The 21,384-nt window shown below is 47.6% G+C and overlaps 1 protein-coding gene across 2 annotated transcripts; it reads right to left on the reverse strand.

Annotated features, from left to right (window-relative positions):
* Positions 1–1,218: 1,218 nt before the first annotated feature.
* NAA60 (N-alpha-acetyltransferase 60, NatF catalytic subunit) lies at positions 1,219–21,188 on the reverse strand. 2 transcript variants are annotated; one of them, XM_055708507.1, is made up of 5 exons: positions 21,049–21,188; positions 7,869–7,984; positions 6,250–6,379; positions 4,784–4,880; positions 1,219–2,446 (listed from the first exon to the last, which is right to left on the reverse strand). In XM_055708507.1, the coding sequence occupies exons 2-5, from the start codon at positions 7,976–7,978 to the stop codon at positions 2,190–2,192; spliced, it is 594 nt and encodes a 197-aa protein (XP_055564482.1). In that variant the 5' UTR covers positions 7,979–7,984; positions 21,049–21,188; the 3' UTR covers positions 1,219–2,189. The 2 variants fall into 2 exon arrangements, with proteins under 2 accessions (XP_055564482.1, XP_055564483.1); XM_055708508.1 differs by lacking the exon at positions 21,049–21,188 and adding an exon at positions 16,597–16,850.
* Between the last annotated feature and the right edge of the window lie 196 nt (positions 21,189–21,384).

Here is a 21,384-nt window from a genome sequence, read left to right on the forward strand (position 1 = left end):
TACAGTATTATATATATATATATATATTTCACTATGAAATAGCAATTTCATTCCCTGCCTTCTACTTGATGCATCCTGAATTAGATGCTTCTGTTTAAGTCACTCCAGACAGCTAGCGGGGCTGGGTGCTTTCTCATGCGAGGCAGTTGCCCTCCCTGGAAGTTACCCGCAGGAAGCAGCTGACTTGGCAGGACCCAGACATGATCCTCGCTCCGCTTCCCCTCGCCCAGCTCCTCCCTTCCCCGCAACAAGGGCATGACTGTATGTTCTGCCAGCAGCGGCCTGCCAGGGCTCTTAGGGCTCACTGACCCGGCTGGCCAGCGCAGACTCGTTAACCTCATTCACGCCGCTTTCTGTAGCCATGGTGCGGAAGCGGCAGCCGAGCCCCTCTACACCACGTATAGAAATGGGAGCAAACCAGAGGCAAGGGAAGTGGCGGGGACAGTGCAACATGCACACAGACCGGTGATGCAAAGGGCCCTCAGCTACGGCACAGCCCAGACACCTCGCACGAGCCAGGCCTGCCTGGGCAGCGCTCAGGCTCCAGGCCACGGGGGTAAGTCAGGGCTGCAGCCCGACAAGTGGGAAGTCTGCCAAATCTCGGGCGACCTGTGGAACAAGGAGTCCCGTCCAGGGGCTGGGTCACTGACCAAGAGCCGTCATCCCTGGAATCAGTGCAGAGCCGGATGGTTCAGGAGATGAAAGGAAGAACAATCCTATGGAAAGAAAAGAGGGTGGCTGGCTTAGGGAAGCCAGGTGTTACAGGTCCCTTCAAGCGTACTGGGGAGCCACCGTCCTGAAGACCTTGTTTTCAGAGATGTGCAATGCACCTGGTGGCAAACAGGCTACCGGTGACCGAGCTGGGGAAAGAGCGAGGACTCAGTCACTCTGGGCCTTGCAAGCTGGTCCAACAGCTGGGAAAAGGAGAGAGACAGCAGGGACAGGTTCCATCTGCTGTCAGGCTCTGGCCTCAATTAAACTGCATCAGAGTTCAAATTCCCTTCAAATGAAACCAGTAGGAGTTTGGCCGCCAGCTGCAGACTGGTGCACAGCGATGTCCCAGACACCCTGCACGGCAGCTCACCCAGCAGCAGAGCGGCAGCTTCGGCAGCCCTTGCTCGAGGATGCTCTCAGCTGCCCCAGGAAAGCGGCCCTGGGGCGTCGCTGGCAGCCTCGGGCAGAGAAGGGAGCTTTCTCCCGGGTACCAACCTTTGCTTTTTGTACATCTTCTGATCCAGTCACATCGTCCGGCTATATTCAATGCCGCTCTTGGCGGAAATGCCAGACCAGGGCAGAAGGCTGCAGAGAAGGCTCTGGGCTTGTCGATATATCCTCTGGGGAATTGAACACGGGCTCAGGCTGGCTAGCGTTGATCCAATGTGCTGTAGGTAGTCAGTAGCCATCAGTTAAGGACAGCAACATTTACACCGTAACTTAAGAAATAACTTAAAATACTCCCTAGAGACCCTATGACACAGTGAAAGCTGCTCTGCTCCGTTAGGCAGACCTGCTCCTTGTATTAATTGCCTGCTCTTTTCTATCAAAAGCAGGTCTGCTTTGCACTGTAAAAGATGGCAGTTTGGGAATGCTGGCTCCAGCGAGTGTGGGAAATACCTCCTCTAAGCTGCCAGTTCCCTTTGCACTCCACAGCAAGTTCCTGTGGGCATGGCAATCCATCCACCTGCCTGGAGAGGTTTGGACTGACTGAGCTACCCCCCAGGAAAGATCAAGTTTCTTCTCCATGATCCAGTGACCTGAAAAAAACTCTAAAGTCAGGCTGAGAGCAGCCTGCTGAGATCCAGGCCAGGCCAGGGTCACAGGGGATCCTAGGTCACAGGAAGCCCAAGGGCTCTTCTGCCATGGTCCTGGCCAAATCCTGCACCCCACAAGCCAAAGCACGCCTAGCACTTTGGCTTAACACCAGCATTTGCTATCACTGGCATCAAGCTTGCTCCAACTTAAAATTCAATGTACTGTCTGACACTGCCTCCCTGAACTGTTCCCAGCGGAGTCAGGGGACGAACAGGTCACCGTCAAACCCCTCTAACATCACCTTTCTTCCAGCTTCAGGTTAAACTCTCATCCAGGCAGGCATCCATCCCCACACCTCGCCAGTTTACACTTTGCTGGATTGCTACTGTTAACCCAAAACACTGTGTGATGCCTGCTGGGCGTGCTCTGCTGGCTAATCAGACTGAAAGTAAAGGATATAAGATTGTCCAGGGTGGATGCCCGCCATTGATGTACAGGACATAGGTAAAGCCATCTTTGAGGACCCCTCTGATGGAATAATAATAGGGAAGATAGTGGTGCTGTTTAAAGTCTCTGTTTTCATAGAAGTTTATTGCTGTGTTGTTAGTGGTGAGGACGTGCAGGTAGATGGCTTTGCAGTGATCCTGGGCAGTCGTTGATATGTGGTCTTTTAAACTTTCAAGCAAGAGCGAACCTGTTGAAGGAAAAAGCAGCAGGATCACGCAGTGCAGCTGCCATCTCAGGGTTCATAGGGCCCAGCCGAGATCTCCTGCACCCAGTGTCTAAGCAGCAAGTGCTGCACACGCTTGAAGACCCCAGATCCCACCCAGTTCTCACTGACCCTCTTGATGAATTTAACAGGACCACTGTACAGGGGTTTAATACAAATCTCATCTCACCTATGAGCAAAAGCAGATTCTATTCTTCACAAAGCAGATTTTATAAAGATACAAACTTCTGATTCAATAACCATAAAGATGAGCCAGACAACGGGAATCTGACAGTAATGCCCAAACCCACCCAGCCAAGCAGCTCTAATGTTTGGGAAGGTCAGCGAGTCATTTTCAGTGGCATCAGTTCCACCACATTTCTTTATTTTACAGCCATTTAGAACAAGCAGAGTGTCAAAACAGGACTTCACAAGCAGACTATTGTATTGTGTCTGCTGAACTGAAATTAAGCTCTGAAGACTGGTAGGATTTTAAGATTCCTTCTAAGGAGGACAGCTGAGGTATAGCCTTATTCAACCTGGATTTGCTGCAGCTACTAGTCAGCAGGAGAAACCAGAGAAGGGCACAGAGGATACTCCAGCCCCGAAAGACAAAGGCTGGGGGTTCATCCAAACCAACTCTACCTGGCAGAGTAGAACCCAGCAGAACCTGCAGGACAACTTCTTCCACCAGGTGTGGTACCAACAGGCTAAAGAAGTAGCTTGGCTAACACAAACACACAGATGAGATCCGTGCTGCTATTTCACAATCCCCAGGGCAGGTAAGACTTTCAGCAGGACCCACAGGATTTCAGAGCAGAAGTCAACAGCACTGACTTCATTGTCACTTGATACTGGGTGAGAATTTATATCAGCCAAGAACAAAAAGACAACGAGAGACATCAACAGGAGAGTGGTTTAATTTTGTTACGAGATGTTCCACTCTTCTATCTCACAGAAATCCTAGTGCCCTCTGGTTTAAGAATAACAGAGAACTGAAAACCAAAGCCTTTTAATGTCTGCCAGAGAAAAATCAGGGCTTTAGCGCTTAGAAGTATACCTGGGGTGAAAAGCCTCCTGCATGAAAGACTTCAGCTTCAAACACAAGTAGAAAAACTCTCAAGAGAAAGGTCTCTGAAAAAGCAGCAGCATGCAGCAGCTTCTCTAGGTTGTTCTGCTACAGGTACGAGTCCAAAGTTTTTGAGAGTGCACAGCAACATGCTGTACAGATGTAATGGATACAGGAAATATTGATACTGAAAGGAGAAAATTCCAGCAAGATGGAGCTGTTAAAAAGATCATTAGGATTTGGAAACTGAAAGGATACTCACCACCACCACAATTTCACAGAACAGAAGACCCCTTTACAACCTCCTGTGACCATTATTCTGTGCTAGTATTTTCTTCTCTGTATAGAAATACCTATCTCCAGTAGCATTTCAATGCAAGCTTTAAATACAGGGCTCTCACTGACGACTCTTCTGGTCATTTATGTATCCCACCAGCCTGTACCTTTCTAAACATGACTGACAGAGAAGGGAGGACTGGAAGATGAGCTATATATATATATATTTTTTTTTTTTTTGTATGTATCTCCAGTGAAGAGACTCCAGGTGGGCAACACTGGGTCACGCTGCCAAACCTGGCCTGTTTCCTTTTGCAGACCAAAGATACAGATCATTCTTGAAATTACACCACAAGGGCACTTGATGACAAAACACATCCTGCTCTAAACAGAGGTAAACCCTTCTGACTGCAGAATTTTCAAATGGCTGCAGAATTGCTGCATGTTGCAGCAGGCATTCGTGCTGACTTTTGCACGCATTTGACAGATTTAATCAGGTCCAAGTTACACACTTTTTCCAGTTCCCTTTGTCTTTTTCTAAACGTTTGTTCTATCTGTTGAAGTCGAAAGGTTAAAAGCAGCTGTATTTTCTGCCTCAGGGACCAGGCTTCTGATGCCCATGAAATAAAACTGTTTCAAACCCTGCTCCAGAGTGAAGTCCTAGCACTTTCAGTCAGTCTCAGCAGCAGGAGTGCAAGTTTTTTGTGTGCTCAGCTGTCTCCTGGGAACAAGATGGGCAAAGCCTCGTGCTCTTTGGAAATACCTGCACATTGAGTTGTGCCTACACCAATAAAGATAGGTCAGTGCACCTGCACTAACACCAAGAAGGGGATGCAAGTGCATCGCCTTCCCAATTGCTCATACAAATCACCAACAAGCTTATCTCAAAAGGTGAAATGGTGGAGCTCCTTCAGTCATGCCCGCTAGCCATGCATGGCAAACAACAGCAACAGAGTTGTCACTCAGCAGCACCTTACCTATTCCATGTTTTCTGAACTCCTTCACCACTCCAAGACTTAGGATGTAAGCAACTTGAGTGTCCACAGGAAAATTGGAAGCTAGGATGTCTCCATCCTGAGTAGAGATATGACAAGTTATTTAGGAGGATACGTGGGGGTCACAGGAGAAAGCCAGAATCCTGTACTGGAACATCTGAAAACAAGGCTACAGCAGAAAACTTTTCTTCACTGAACAGCCTTAGCTGAAGCTTCTGCAAAGGATGTGGGTAGTTAAAAAAAAATCCAGGTATGGTCTTTTAGGGCTTATTTCTACTTTAATATCATCTTCCCAGACACAGAACACAAATCATAGCGTTTCCTTACTATATACATTATTGGCGGACTTAGGGACAGAATATACTGCATTCTTTACCAGAAAGGATTCAAAGTGCCAATTCCGGAGTTACTCATCAATGTCTAAATTAATCCAGCAACAGTCCTTATTGCCTGCATGCTCCACCTGAGCTCCATGTCAGCTGGAGACCTCTGTACTGCTGAAGAGGACAAGGAGCATGTTCTACAAGCCCAACTGCCTGGAGCAGCGTCTGAAGGAGCCCCTGGCTTTCAGCTTGGCCAGAACAAGAGCCTTTTGTTAGAGTTGCTGAAGATGCAGTTTCTGACTTGGACTAGCTTTGAGGTGAAGCCAGATAGCTAAAGCGAAGAGACCAGTCAATGCTCTGGGTTCCTATATGTTAAGATTATTGTTTAATCATAACACTGATTGCCCTGTAGAAGTTATACCCATCTGCATTGCAGGTTTTTTTTTAAACCCACTTTCCCATACTGTTTCCCCTACACTAACCCAGCAGTCTTTTCCTATACTGTCTTCAGTGACCGTCTCTTCTTCACCTCTCTGCTGTTCTGCGTGGTCTCTCCTGGCCTCCGAGGTCTGTTATCCCTGAAGCCTGAGCTTTGTGTAGACTGGTTACCTCTGCTTCGTGTTCAGGACAGTGACTGTGTAAATGCAGGACTTTCTGCAGTACGTCACAGGAGTGACTCACCCAGTACAGCTAAGGAAGTCCAACCCTTACGTAAGAAAGGAAGAGGTTTGTTCTCCCACAGCTGCACATGCCTCAGTCACCAGAATGACCAGGCAGACTGAAAACAGCCAGGCAACAGTTAAACGGCTTGCTGCCGTTAGCGTGACCTGATCTCTCACAAGAGGGAACAGCACACGGCAGTAAGCTTCCCATCATGCTCACAGCCGGGGCAGACTCTGTGGTACCAGGCTGCTCTGCAGCCCAGGTGTTCAGACACATCCCACCAGGCATGCTCCCTTAGCTGGAAATCAGCATGCTCTTGGTTTCTCAGGTTAACTCAGGATCACTCCTGTAAGTGTCTTGATAGAGGAGGGGGAAAAAAAAACCAACCCAGACATGTTCCATCCCAGTTAACCATGGCAAGAGGTGGACTATCTCACAATGAAGCGCAGTTTAGTAGCGTACCTCTTTATGCACCTTTGTTCTGCTCTTGATCTCTGCCACTATCATTCCCACGATGGAGCCTCTATATGTGGCTGCCAGGGAAAAGAACTTCTTGTTGGAAGTGATATCTCGGTACCATGAGTCAGGGTACCTAGGAAGGAAGAAAAACCAGGAATGTTTGGGGGTGCAAACCCATGGGAACAGGCAGCACCTCAGCCAACGCTATGCTGAGATGTTGCTGCCTATTTCCAGTTGAGCAGCACCTTTAAATGCCAGTCACTGGAACTACAGGCTGATGTATTTTACACAAGACTAAGGGAGGGAAGCCGTCCTGCCGAAAGGGCTGTCTTCTGCAAGGACATACAGCCAAGTAGCTCAGCCATATGTCAACGCAGAGCTCTTTCTATACTATTAATTTAGCTTATTCCATGAAATCTCGGTTAAGAAGTTATTCACTTTTTCTGTCTTAACAGTTGCATGGTACCAGTGAACATCAAACAGCTGCTGTACCCCATTTGGTAGCATGGTTTCTTTCAACTGCATCTAAGCAGCAATGCAGGCTGTTCATGTAATGGCCTCCTGCCTTGCTAAGACAACCACATTTTCATTTTATGTTCATTGCCCAGAGCTTTCACTTCCATCTTTAGCAAGTTATTTTTAAATGCAAGATCCATCTGCCCTCATCTAAAAGCATAAGGATCTCATTAATTTGATACACATGTGAAAAAAACACTGCATACTGGTACAAAAAAAATCACATCATCAGCCTCCAGCTCTCCTCCTCCTGCAGCTACTAAAGGGAAACTAGCGTACACTGATTTATTTCAAAGTGAGAGCTCAGCACACCTTGTGTTTAAAAGAAATCTACAAGTTCAAAATACTATGAATGCTTTTGCTGGTTTGTTACATTTTATGCAATCTTAATTATAATCTGCTAAAATCCTCCATGAACTTCCACAAAGCTAAAGAAAAAAACCCCTTGAAGTCTACAGCCGTATTTTCCCTGGATGCTTTAAGCCACAAAGCTATCGCTGTCCCCCAGAAAAGCTCCTCGTTCCCATGCTTGTGCAGGCAAAAGCATTTACCAAACGGGGGCCTGGAGAACTGACTTGGGACAGACTGAGATCAGCTTTAAGCCCGATCTTTGCAAGCAACAGTGACCCCGAGCACTGTTCAGTCTCCCCCTGGGACATTCAGAAAGACAGTCCCTTGGGAACAGTTGCTCCATGTCAGTTTGGTTCAGCTCTGAAGGTGCTGCCTCGGCACACACTCCAGAACACAACTTTCCTTCGCAAGCACAGGGATGCTGTCTTTTTTCCTGGAGGTGTGCTCCTTTCCCCATCTCATACGCAGTCTTTCCCAAGAAGCTTGATCCACTCCCTTCATCACAAAGCCCATTTTTCTGCCTAAATCCGCATACAGAACTTTCTGATGACTTTAGGACCCTGCAGGACAGGCAGCAAAGGGCCGTTAACAGGAACTCCACCACAGCACATAAAAGATTCAGAACCTGCTGCCATCTTAGCAACAGTCCAGGCGCCTGCAGGGCCTTTGGTGTCAGCTCTGAACTGGATCGATGCAGGTCCGCACCATTTGTTTCTACATCCTCCCCCACCTCACACCCCAAGCCTGTAACGTACTCTATTGGGAACCAGTCGCCACAGAGCTGTTTCACTGTGTCTATGTCATCGTGGCAGAGAAGACGCAGGTTTACATCCGTAAGTGCAGTCGGGGGCACCTCCTCTGTCATTCACGCCTACAAGAAAAGAAAATCACATTAAAACCAACGAAGCAGATTCTGACCCTCAGCTGCAGCCAGGCATCTGCGCAAAGGCAGCAGAAGGTCCCCAGTACCCATAAAGCTGTTTTTCCTGGCAGAATGACTTTAAGATAGACAAAGCAAAACACGGCCGCATTAATCTGAGAAGCAAATGGAAGCCCTGTTGCCCACAGGATAAGCACAGCTCACTTCTCACCTGACACCGCTCCCCAGCCCTGCATCTGTACTGGCCCCGCTCCCCGCGAGCGCAGCCCGGTGATGTTCCGTGTAAAGTAGCATGTGGCACCAACCAGGTGCTCCGCATACTGCATTAAATAAGACAGCAATGTGCCAAGTGTACCTTATGATGCATGGAGCTCTTCAAATGTCTGTGCAGGACCAACATTTCGCTAAGACAAAAACTGAACAAACAGCTTAAAAAGGAAGCGCTGCTAGAAGAACAGTCATAAAGTCCTCTGACACAATCCCGTCATCTCCAGTGAGTATGTATGCAGAGGACTCAAATTCTTTAAAGTGTTCATTTTGTTTAACTTACACTGGTGAAATGAGATCTAGTTTTATTTCCCCTCATTCCTACATGCTACAATTCCACGAGGGCTGGCTTTTCAGCCCAGCAGAGAGCATTCAGATACAGAAATCCCAGGACACCCTTTTCTTTCACCATAGCGCTACCCCAGTCCTGCTAACCACGTACAGGACACCTACTCCAAAGTCTTCAGCCTATTTTGAGAAGGTACAAGAGGGCAAGCAGCAAGCAATAACTAAAGTGGTTGTAAAAGCATTTGTAGCACAGACACATGAATGAAGAACAGACCTTGAGAACAGGCTGCCGGCTGGACAAAGCCCCAGGCGAGCCGCTGCACGCAGGGAGCGAACAAGGCAGGCAGAGCCAGGGCAGCTGCAGGAATCCGTTCCCTTTCACCGACCACCTGCAGCTCTCCATCCCCAGCTTTGCCTCTCTCACTCCAGCCCTCCTAGTCCGAGGTCAAAGAACCAGACCAGGATGGAAACAAAAAACACACCAAACCCCACCACCCTTAATTTAAAAGAGTAATTTCTTTTTGTTTCTACTTTTTTTCCCACAATTTTAAGTTTCAAATCTTGGTTTCAAAATGCCAAGTTGTAAGGAAAACACTGCACGCAGCAGTGCTTTTGTATGCCCTCCTGTTGAAAGGGATGCTCAGCTCTCCAGCACTCTTGCTTGGAAGCTCAGAGGCTCGAGAAGGAACAGATGGAAACGCACTCTGCACTGGACTGGATATGCCATTTCAGCAGTTTCAGTGCAAAAATCACATAATCTCTGTAATACACTTGTAACTGGCGAAGACGTACAAAAGGAGTAGGCAGAGTAGCAATCCCAGTTTGACATGTTTTGACAGCACACAACTGGGCGTGATCGTTCTCCTAAAAATTTGGAAACACCCCCGTCCACTGTATTCTTGGAAAAAAAAAAAGTTTAAGCCATAATATCCACATTCCATCCCCAAATTTCTATTTGAAGGTACATAAGCCAGCTTTTTCCTGCAGTTCCCCTGGCTGAACTGGAAGAGCACAACTCCCAGTTAGCACAACGTGGTGACATTCAGAGAGCAGAGAGTCCCCAGATGTTGGGATCCTTGGAACCCAACATCAGTGCTGAAAGGTAATTAGTGCTGCTAATGAGAACAGTGTTCACCCCCAGATCTGGCACTCTCCCTACACCACATGTGGCACGACTCCTTCGCACTAGCTAGAGCAGCGTGAGCTCCCACCCCTCCGTCCTCCCAGACGGAACCATAATGCCCCTACACCGCATCAGCCCAGAGCTCCCAGGAGGAGGGAGGGACCCTGCCACTGGTTTATGTGCAACCTGGAAACATCAAACACCTGATGTATTAACAGGAGAAAGGATATAATTAAGGTCCACTACTCTCTAGCGAAACCTTTGCCAGCCCTTCTCCCATGCAGGCAGAAAGAACGGCAAAATGCTTTTAATAGAGCAGAGGCCCAAGAATGTTCTCCTACAGCTTGTGAAAAAGATGAAATGGGGTGGGGTTCTCCAAGCAAGGGACCCTTCCCAGAGACAGCCTTCTTCCCAAGTGATTGGTCCTATGTATTTCCCCGAGAAGGGCATCTGAAGGGATCAGTATATTGATACGAATCACTTGTACTCCAAAGAAGCCCTTAAAAAGAATCGTAGCTATTCCACAGCCCGTTCTAGGACAGTGACCGCACATTTTACCCAGCAGCCTACAGTTTTCACAATCAGTCCAGATGCCAGCTTCAAAACAACTTCAGCACCTAGACAACCCACAAAACCAGTACTCCTTGCTGCTTTTAAAACCAATTTTACACCCCTAGAATTGGCTCAAGCCCTCCGAGGCTAGCCTTCGACTCCGTACCCTGCTGCAGCAGCGAGCACACTCTCCACCACCAGCCCCTGGGGACCTTTTAACACGCCTCAGCCTTACCCCACAGGGCCCTAAGGACGGGCACACGCTCACTTGCTGGGGCTGACCCCATCCCCACTGCTGCTGGCTGGGGTAGCCGATACGCACAGTGGTGCGGACCCCAGTCCCACCCTCGCCGCACCCTCTGCTGAGCCATTTCAGAGCAGTGACCCGCCACAAGGTCACAAAGTGAGGGCAAAATTGCCCGTAGGACAGAACTGCTTGGCAAAAGCTGGGGTAGCAGAAGATAGGCTTCAGGAGCGGAATTAAAAATAAAAAAAAGGAGTGAGGAGCCCGTGGACATACATGGCTGGAGCTTCTTTGGCCATGGTGAAGCTCCAGTCCCCGATACATCACTCCGTTAGTGGGCATTAAGCGGCACTCAGGTTTACAACAGCAGTGCTCTTTCGCAAACATTTTATTTTTCTTGAGAAGTTTCGATGCTCCTGTAAGGCAACACCCCTTCTCAGTCAATACTCTCAGCATTAATAAATCAGAGAGAAATGAAACAACCACAATAGAGCCATATTTTTGCTAATAAATATAAAAGGCAGGGGCCTAGGAGCAGACTTCGCCAGCAGCTGCTGCAGGAGAGGCAGAGCCAGCACAGAATGCATTCTTGTGAGGATTAGTTCATGTTTATTTAACACTATATTCTCAAAGAGCTAGGCAAGCATTATGTATTATCCTGTAGCTGAAGCCAGCCTTGAAAAAAAGTAATCCATGACTGTTTTGTTGAACAGGATAATTCCCTTCCCCTCAAATTCAGACGTTTCCCAGCACTGGTTGTGTTTGCAGGGACTCGCTCCACATTATGTGACCCAACCCGGATGCTCTTGCACATTTAAATAACATTTAGGACACCCACCGGGCACTGTGTCCTGCCACAAGGTTTTAGGAGAGCAGCCTCCTCCCTGGCCAGCTGTTGCTGGAGGAGCTGCAGTAAGCAGCTGCTATGACCATGAGAAGAGAAATCCCAAGCAAGTCAATTCTGTCCATACCCAGGTGACAGGCTCTGGCTCTCCACAGACACCTGGGCGAACACCCAGCTCCTGCCCCCCGCACAGCCTGTGCCATGCTGTAATTAGCAGAGCCAGAGTCCTGGACAAAAGCTTCAACTAGCACAGTGATGAGACCAAGGCTTTTAGAGTCAACTTGGGTTTCGAGGACAAAAGATATGTTTGAAAGCATAAAGAAATAATTAAAAAACACCAACTATCAGTGTAAAATACATCCTTAGGACTCAACGGAAGTTAAAAGTGCCTTTAGGGGTTTAGAGGTATCATAGCTCCACTCACTGCTGCAACAGCAACAGCACCAAGTTCTGACCTTTGAGCCCAAGTGGTGGTGGCTGTGAAGCAAAACAGGCTCCAGCCACATGCAGTTAATTTGAAGGAGGTCCACAGGCCATTTCTGAAAATGTGAAGTTATCTTGCTTCTTTTAATATCTTTTTCTCAGGTGGCAGCCTTTTGTTTGTGCAATGGCCGCAGCCCGGGGAGCGGTAGGGTTAACGTCATCCACTGCCTCTCTACCCACTGGGGCACAGTGACCTCACCCTTTTGTCAAAATGGGAAACACTCGCTTATGAGGATTATAAAATGAGCCAACGTCATATGCTGTATGATCACACAGTTAAACATTTGAAAAATCTCCGAGGACACTCCTTTCCCAAAAACCAAAGTTAGCAGTGAGTAGAATTAGAAACTGAGCATTTAAATCCCTTTCCTACCTAAAAACTGCAGATATTAACACACAACTAATTAATTTCAAAAAAATTACAGGGAAGTATAAAGGTTTCGAGCATTTCCACTAGTCTTCTCCTTTGCTCTATTGGAACAAGTCTAGCAAAATGTTTTGGCTTTAGGTGTACTGGGTAGCTGCAGAGGAACCTGTCAAGTTCTCATTACAAATATCTAGCAGTAATGGAATGAAAATAAACAGTATGTTACTAAATAAGCCAAGTTAACATAGGATTTTAAATTAAAGCACATCATAACGCCTAAACATACTATTTAAATATAATGTCATAAGTCTTTGGCATTAATAAGCTCTAGCTTTAATGGGCTAAACCCGGTATTTGCCAGTTCTGTCTAAAGGGCGGAGGAGGCTTTATCTTCCAGCATCAGCCCAAGCGATGTGTTCCCACAGCACAATAAGCCAAGTACAGGTACCGACACATTTCTACCACCAGTATTTCCAGGTAATACCATGCAGGAGCAGGGCTTGGTTTGAGTTCAGGTGAGCCGCCAGGTGCATGGACAGTTTCTTTACTTGGATGAGATCCTTCACAGCCAAGAAACCTCAACTTGGGCTTTTCTCAGAGCAGGAAGCCTTTTCCTCTTACAACTTTTGTATTTTATTTTTTTTTAAATCTACATAATACCATATTTCTAGAAAAACTGAGGCAGCCACACAGAATCAGCACTCTTACCCCAACAGGGTGTTCAAATGTACAATAAAGCCCGATGCTTAGCAGAATTTGCCAGGCAGCTGCTTAGATGTGTTTGAAAAATTCCCTTGAGTACTTCCATATCTACAAAGCCTGGTCAAGTGGTTCAGCAAGTTAAGATTTCCCTTGTTGAGCACTATTAGACGTGTTTTAACACTGTTTCTGCCTCATGCATCCTGCAAAAATGAGTTGGATGTCAGCAATGAACCATCACAAGATGCTGGTTTTATGAATCTTTATTTGGACCTCAACTTCCATCCACATAAGCTCATGAAGATCCCAAACAAAAATTTTAGTATCTACCAATAAATATCACTGAATTTACTGGCATAATAAAAGCAAGGTAATTAAGACTAAAGCTAAACAAATACTAACTAGAACTGTACCCAAATATTACTTCCAGTTAGGGGTATATTTGCTTCAAATGCAGTGTTCACACAAAAAAACCAGTGTGAAAGAATCTTCTTCACTGGCAGAAACAAAGCTAGACTGAAGTTCATCAGAATCTTTTACTTTCCAGTTTAAATGCTAATTGAAATCAATTAATCCTGAACAGAAAGAAGCAAACCTGCAGAAAAGAATAAAGAAAAACAAGCGCCGGCCGGCAAGTGGATTTTTATGAAGTGATCCTATGATTCAGGAAGCACTGACACACAGCCGATCACCCCAGTATTGCAGGCACCTCCGTCATTAGATGGTGCAGACCTTTATTTACTTGGGCTGAAGATTTTCACCTTCCGGAATTCAAAGCATTTTCTTCAAGTACACTCCTACTAGATTATTAGGGATTATCTGCTGCTGTTCCACAGAAGGAAAAGATTAAGTTCCTCCAGACAACTACCAAGTACATACCATGCACGGGCCAGGTCTGAGGAGCTGCAGCGGTGCTGAACAAGACAGTATGCGAGCTGGCCCTTCCTCCCGTGGTCAGCTCTGAGGCCTACGGCTGCATGTTTCCACCCCGCACTTCAGCGATGGACATACACACAGTAGCTGTATTTTACTTTACATAAGCAGACCATCTGCTCGGCACAAACACAGACTAGCAGATACTCTCTGGCAGATTTGCATGCACGCACAGTGGGCCAGAGCTGGATTTCTTCATGCCTGGTTCCCCCCTCACCAGAGGTGATGCTCCGGTGTTGCCACCAGATCCTTGTTTGTGACTTCTGTGTGGACAGTCCTCAAATCTCAAGACAAAATTCAGCAAGAAAAAAAAAAAAAAAAGTAATGATACCTGGCACCCTCTCTCACTTGTAAATAAACAGGATCAAACAAAGCCCAGACAGAATTTTAAGAGCTACTCAAAATGCAGGACAGGCACACGTTAGCCTTGACTGCACAACACGGTACTCAGACACAAACCCTGCTATTGTCTGGGGAGCATCTCTTCAAGAGCACCAGCAGGAGTTTTCACAGCTATAAGTCTCTCTACCTTGCACCATCTGGCACTGGGGATTTGATTTACACTGAACCAGCCAAAGGTCTCATTCCAACAAAGCAGCAAGGATCTCCCTGCTGCATTTCATTTTAAGCTTACCATGTTTTTAGGTTACTGGTCTTACAGGGAATATTCCACACAGACGCCCCTGTTCCCAAGCTATTTTCATTTAATGCAATAAAATTCTGACTGGATTTGAAAACATCATGAATTCATTACTAAGAATCTCAAAAGAGGTGCTTTGAGGACTTACGGCAACATTATCAAAGCAATAGGAGCCAAATTTTAAAACATATTTAAATACTTGGCTTGATACCTCCTAGATACTACTTCAAGTCTGGTCATAGAATAAAAAAATTAGGTTGGAAGGACCTTTCGGAGTTTTATCCGGCTTAGATCAGGTTGCTCAGGCCCGCAGTCCCACGTAACATCCGTGAGGAGCAAATCTCCCTGCCTGGGCTCAGACTAGTTTCTCTGCACCTAAAGGCACAACCGGAAAGCTGGGGTGTTAAACACACTGCCTACAGCAACACAGCCAGCCGCGCTACGTGTGCCATACAGGTGTACCTCTATATGCTATTTGGCACACTCCGTTTACGCCATGTAGTGCTCCTGCTCCTCCTAGGAATCCCATGCAGGTTCGTTTGGGACAAGCAACACAGAAACTCCAGAAGATATGGGTCTTCTCATTCCCAGTACGTTATGCAAACAGACAGAACTTGGCATTCACAGTCAGGAGCAGAACGGTGATCATTTCACTTCCATTCCTGTACCATTCTTCATATCCCACAGGAGTGCTGCCAAAAACTGCCATCACTTAATTCCCCAGATTAGCAGAAGCAGACGTTTGGAGTGAGCAAGACTCTCAATGAGAAATCTAGGACAAAACGAGTGATTTTGTGCCTTGGTCTGAAAATAATGTCATAACATGGTTGGAAACAGGCTCCGATGCTAGATTACGTCATTTCGCAATAGCCCATAACACCTTTTGATCCAGAGTAACAAGCACTGAGCCTTAGAGCCCCTCATGGACCCCAGGTCACTCAGGGACATGCACTGGCTCAAGACTTCCTGCTCCTCCTTACTTAAAACTCCTTTGGTACCACCTTCCTTCTGTGCAGAAAGCTGCCCTCCTCAGCCACCCCCCCATGCACCATCTCCTAGACTGCCACATCCAGCCTTGCTATGCCAATCCCATTTGCCTCCAAAGCACATCCCGAGCACTAATGAGCTTCCCTCAGGGTCACCACTCCGGAGAAAGGAGTTTGTCAGCGCCTGGACTTTCTTCCCCAGTAAATCCATCCAGGGCAGTGTGCCCGACCAGCACACCCCTGCAGCAGAGGAAGGCAAACCCCAGTGAGCTTAGGGAAGAATGTGTTGTAAAAAAAGCTGAATTTATCTCAACACCTGGGAGACTGGAGGGTAACCTTGGGTTTAGGTAAGACAGCTGCACCAGTGGGTCATCACTGAGACAATTAACAAAGAATGTCTTCCTGAGCTAACCAGACCAGCATGGGGGGGGAACACATACATGGCTGAGCCCAAAGTATAAAAACTGGACAATTAATAAAAGTAAACTTTGAAGAAAGCAAAGGGCCTAAGCTAGCTTCAATCTGCATATTCCTTCCCAGTGACTGCAGGTGCGGAGCACCATGACGCCGAGCATATAGAGACCAGTAATGGGCATCACATTTGGGTTCGGATTCAGCTGCACGCTGCAATTGCATATTGTGCTTCTGCTGTGTTTTCAGCACGTTGCTTTATCACCCTGCTAAACCAAAATCCCACGTAACACCAAATATTCCAAGAAAGTAAATTTGATACTAAACCTTCCTCATGTGGAATATCTACAAGAGCCTGGCCAGAGCACGTTGGACTCAAGACAGCCAGGAAGGCAGCACTGTCGCATACAACCTGGGAAAACCCGACCTGGCATTCCACCCTCCTCCCACAGGCTCACCCCACACTGCTCAGCCAATTTCTTCTCGGCTCTGAAATTCTGAAAACATCACTCCAAGAAACACATTTCTGCCTTGTCCCCAGCTCTGCACTACGTACTCCATTACGCCCAGACCGAGGTGTGCACATCACAGGGCTAAAAGCCTGAAAGCCAAAACCACAGAATCACAGTAAATGACACTCTGGCCTCCTGCCATCAGGATCAAAATTTGAAACAGACCCCAAAAGTGTATTAAGAAACGAAAAGGCAAAACATAGCTCTACCTGTGCAGCAAGCAGCAGTTATTTACTTGAAATGAAAACACTTACTGTTAGTGAAATCCTTTTATACTTGTATCCCTGATCCTCTGCACGCTTGGAGTTTGACTCGTGAGCCTTCCAACAGCAGGAATGTTAACGTTTTGCATGCGAGTTGCTTTCTGGGCTGTTCTTTTACCCTACAGCTCTACATACATTACTGAAGCCGTAGATTTCACAGGAGTGGGTACCCAAAAAAAAGTGGCTCTAAAGCATACTGCAAAAGGCACAGCTTCCTGCTGCCCCAGATACAGCAATTCCTCTGGGGAATGGTGAACAAGAATCTCTAAGAGGGTTTTGCCGTTAAATCTTTTCTTGTTAAGACGCGGAAGAGAAAATCTGCTTTGTGACAGTAGCACTGTGGGGAGTTAAAACCGAAGGGTCATAACGGAGGCACATTTACAACAAGAAGCTTGCTAGAGGAAAGATCTAATACCTTGCAAATACTGAACACGGCAAGTTTCCAACAGGCAGCTGTTCCTCCAGAAAAACAAAACAAAAAAACCCAAACAACTCATCATACATGCAGGCCCACTGCCATTTCTGAATCAGAATAAACAGCTACACAGAAAATATACGTGGTGACTAGAAAAAACCAACCAGCCAGACATTCAGCCTGGTGTAGTACAAACGCTGGGAGAGGGGAATTCAAGCCTGCCTCCATTTCCTAGGCACTGTCCTCATTACTGAGCAGCAACACACAGCTGTCGATAAAACCCAGTCTCCCCACCTACATTGTTATAAGAGACACTCACTAGTAACTTCCTAGAGGCTATTGCAAACAAGATGCTTTAAAAAAAAAAAAAGCCTGAAAGGTCCAGTCCTTCCCTAACTGGCACCTCTCCGAGATCTCAAATACAAAACTTGACTCATCATGGCTCCTTTTCTTTCTCACTGGTGGTTTCCAGCATGAGACACCCAGGTTCGACTCAAAAAAACACTGCCACTGTTTTAAGCTAGTAACATTTAAAATAGATTCTGGCATAGATGCCTGCTCTTATAAGTACTCTGCACAGTAATAAGCTGAAAAGGAGAAATTAAAAACTCAATTAAAAGCTAATGTTGGAAAACTGAGCAGCTCCTATTCCTACCTTTTTTCGAGGAGGAAAGTGTGGGTGGGGGGAAGCAGTGTGAGACATGAAGCCCTGTCTTTCTGCAACACCCTGCGCTGAAGCCCTCAGACATGCTGTGACTGGTTAAAAAAAAAAAAAAAAAAAACAAACAAAAAAACCAGGAAGACAGGAGTGATCCTACTCTTAATAACACTTTTAGATAGCACTTAACTTTCAAGGTTTGTAGAAGACATATTCAAACAAAGCTCATCTAAGACAGAACTTTCTCTGCTGTTACACTCACCAGCTTAGCCCAACAGCTTCTTTGAAAGTGTCTTATAGACAGAGAAACGAAGCACGACCAGCACCGAGTCCCGAAGAGAATTCCTGCCCATTACCAAAGGCTGCCTGCAGCCCAGCAGCCTGAGATGAGCAGGAAGGATAAGCCGTGAGGACTTCTGAATCAGGTCTGCAAACCACTCACAAGGAAGTCCCCAGATTTGTACCTGTAATTCCTCAGGTATTTACAACAGCGCTGTCATCAAGAGTCAGCCTTTGCACCCACAGTTACACCTGCTCCTGCTCACTCCATAAATTACACTGGGAGTGGCTGGGGTGGGGGGCACAGAGGTGGAAAATAGCCAGGAAGAGAGAGGATGGGTTCTTGGGTGGCAGGACCAGTTCACATCAGCCAACAGGCGAAGACACCAGCACTGACTCACTGACTGACTTATCAGACTATACTGGCCCAACATCTATATTCATAACACTCCCCACAAAAAAAAACCCTCCACAAAGAAAAACACACCCCCACATGCAAATAAAGATCATCCTTACTGGGAAAGAAGTAACAACAAACATGAAAGAAGTACCAGACTTCATTAACAAAAATAAATACACATACTATGTTAAAGGCTCTTTGAGCTCCCAACTACAAAAGACCATTTTCTGAATTCCACCGGCAGTTCCCACAACATGACATCTGAGGCCAGCCCAGCTACCAAAAGACACGCTAATACCACTCTGGTTTTGGAAAAGAAAACTAAGAATGCCACAGGTTTTAAGAGGGCATTCACTGGACAGGCACTTGCAGATTACTCAGACACGTTGTCACACAACGTATTAGAACAAGGCTTACACACTACTGTATGTTTCTTTGCTTGCTACCAGGCATATCAAGACTAATTAAAGCACCAGGTTACAAGAAATAACAGAACTACTTTTTTTAACCTGCAAGATAACCCCATCTACTTCAGCCTGGTAGCAGGCAGTACCCAGTATCACTGCTTCTCACGGGGGTGAGGCTGCCTCAACGTGATCTTGTAAATGAAGAGTCCACACTCCAATTATAACATGTTGGGAGAGAGCCAGCAGCTTTTTTTAAAAGAACTTCACTTATGAGAAATCTGCTAGAGTTTATTTGTACAGAGAAATTATTTTTGAAAAAACACCATGTGGTAGCGCTCCCAAAAAGCTACCAGAAGTGTTCCCCATAAAGGCTTTTGAAGAAACTAAACTGAACTAAGGAGATCCTATGGCAGATTAAAAGAAAGGAAGCAAATTTAGCACGAATCCACAGTGAAGACAGAGTTCAGCTATAATCCATTCAGCAGATTCGTAACAACTAGATGGAAGAAGAGAAGAACAGATATGCAATAAAACTGCCTGATGATCCTTTGGGATAGGGCACAGATTACCTGGACAGTAAAATGTAAAGCTGTTCACAGCTGTAAAAAGCTCTCACAATGCCAAAACGCTAATAAAATGGTAGATAAAGTGTGTAAGTTGGTAGATAAAAAAGGAATGCAAGTTGGAGAAAGCCAAACATTTCCAATTTGTGTTAAGTACTGTGAAGGGGGAAAAAAAAAAAATCATCCATGCTCTCACAGCAGGTTCCCTGAGAACACTGGTTTGCTGCTCAGGTGCAGTCAATTATCAGAACAGAAAAGGAAAAACAGGCATCTAGAAAGCTTTTGGTCTGAGCTAGTTACATTTATTTAATGCCTCTATATATTTGTCAATAAAAGGCCAGACACTCAGCCACGTTCATACAGATCTCGAAAGTGAATTGCTGCAATGAGCGGCCAAGGTTCAGAGGAGCTCATGATGGCCACCCAGCACGGGCTAGCTGATATTGGGAGATGCTGTAGCATAACAAAGACGGGATAAGCTGCAACAGATACAAAGCAGGCTAAGAGAGTTCAAACTCTACTAGTAAACATAACTAAACATTTAAACAGCTGACCACTGGAGGTGATAGTAATTTGATGCCTATAATCAAGAATGACTGTCTAAGACACATGCTTTAGTTCAGGACCGCACACAGCCATCCCGGTGGCAGGGATACTGGCCCTGGTCACTGACAGGCACAGCACGCAGCTTCGACAGTATCCAAAATGCAGATGCTATTTTCACCATACAGATAGCGTAGGTATAACACATCACTGCACAGCCTGAGGAACTGGGCACTAGCAGCTGAAACACTTCTGACAAAGCCAGCTGCCACCGCGCCTGGCGGGAAGCACCGTGCCAGAAAGTCTTTGGGACCACATTTAAGGCTCAGTTTGATCAGCTGCAATCGAAAAACTCAAGACACACCTCGTAGAAACTGGTGTCCTGCCTAGGTACGAAGTTAAGCAATTGCTTTCTCTCTGCTACAGCTCTACAGGCTGGTTCAGACAGACACACCACCTCTGCAGGGCAAAGCACAGAAAAGCTCAGCTGCCATGGCACGCGTTAGCTTTGAGCCAGCCAGGGCAGTTGGTGAACCGTGACCCAGGCTGTCCGGAGACACAGAGCAGCCAGGAGAGCCAGAGCAGCTCCTGTGCAAGGGAAAGAGCCAGATCTAGCAACGCACGACATACTCCCGGCCCTCCCAAGGGAGATTCTGCTCGGGAGGAAGAGGAAACGGAGACACTAGTTAATGCTACAGAGCCCCGCGCTGCTGGCGGAGCCCCCCCGGGACGCGGCAGGAGAAGGCACAGCTGCAGGCTCAGCTGCAGGGCCCCCGCGGCTCTACCGAAGGCAGGGAGCAGGCTCCTCTCTTGGCTCCCCTGCAGCCAGGCACAGGGCGGTGCCAGCAAACGGCCCCCAGCTGCAGTTCGGGGTCTCTCGTGTAACTCCCCACACCACGCGGTTTCGCCCAGACAGCCGCGTTGCTCCAGCCGGCGCGCTCCGAACAACCCCGGCACGGAATCTCCCGCCGCCCGGCAGCGCCGGCCCGGCGCACTCCGCCCGAGGCCGCCGCCACGGGGCTCTCCGGCTCAGCGGGCAGCAGCACACCCCGCGGGGCCCGGCCCCGCTGCCCCGAGGAGCCCCGGCGCGGCCTAGCAGCGGGGCACCGGCGTTCCCATGGCGACCCCGGCCTCCCGCCCCGCCACGGAGGCCCCCCCCGTCCCACCTTCCCGCTCACCTCGGGGGGGCGGCGGGCGCCGGGCGGGCGCGCCGCGGGCGGCCGGGGCAGCTCAGCACATACCGTGCGGCGGGGGCGGGCGAGGGGCCGGCGGACACCGGCGGGCACTTCCTTTCCCCGGGCACGGCGCAGCAAGGCGCCTCCCCATTGGCTGCCTGCCGCCGCGTGACCGCCGCGCGCCGCGCACGCGCAGAGCGGCCGCCCCGGGGCCACGCGGGCAGCCCCGGGCGGGGAGCGCGGCGCGAAATACCAGCTGCTAATTAAAGGGGGGTGTTTGAATAAGCGCTGCATCCTTGAGCACGAACGCTGGGGATACTGGATGTAGGCTTGGTCACG

Source organism: Falco cherrug, chromosome 4, assembly GCF_023634085.1.
Source record: "Falco cherrug isolate bFalChe1 chromosome 4, bFalChe1.pri, whole genome shotgun sequence".
NCBI lineage: Eukaryota > Metazoa > Chordata > Aves > Falconiformes > Falconidae > Falco > Falco cherrug.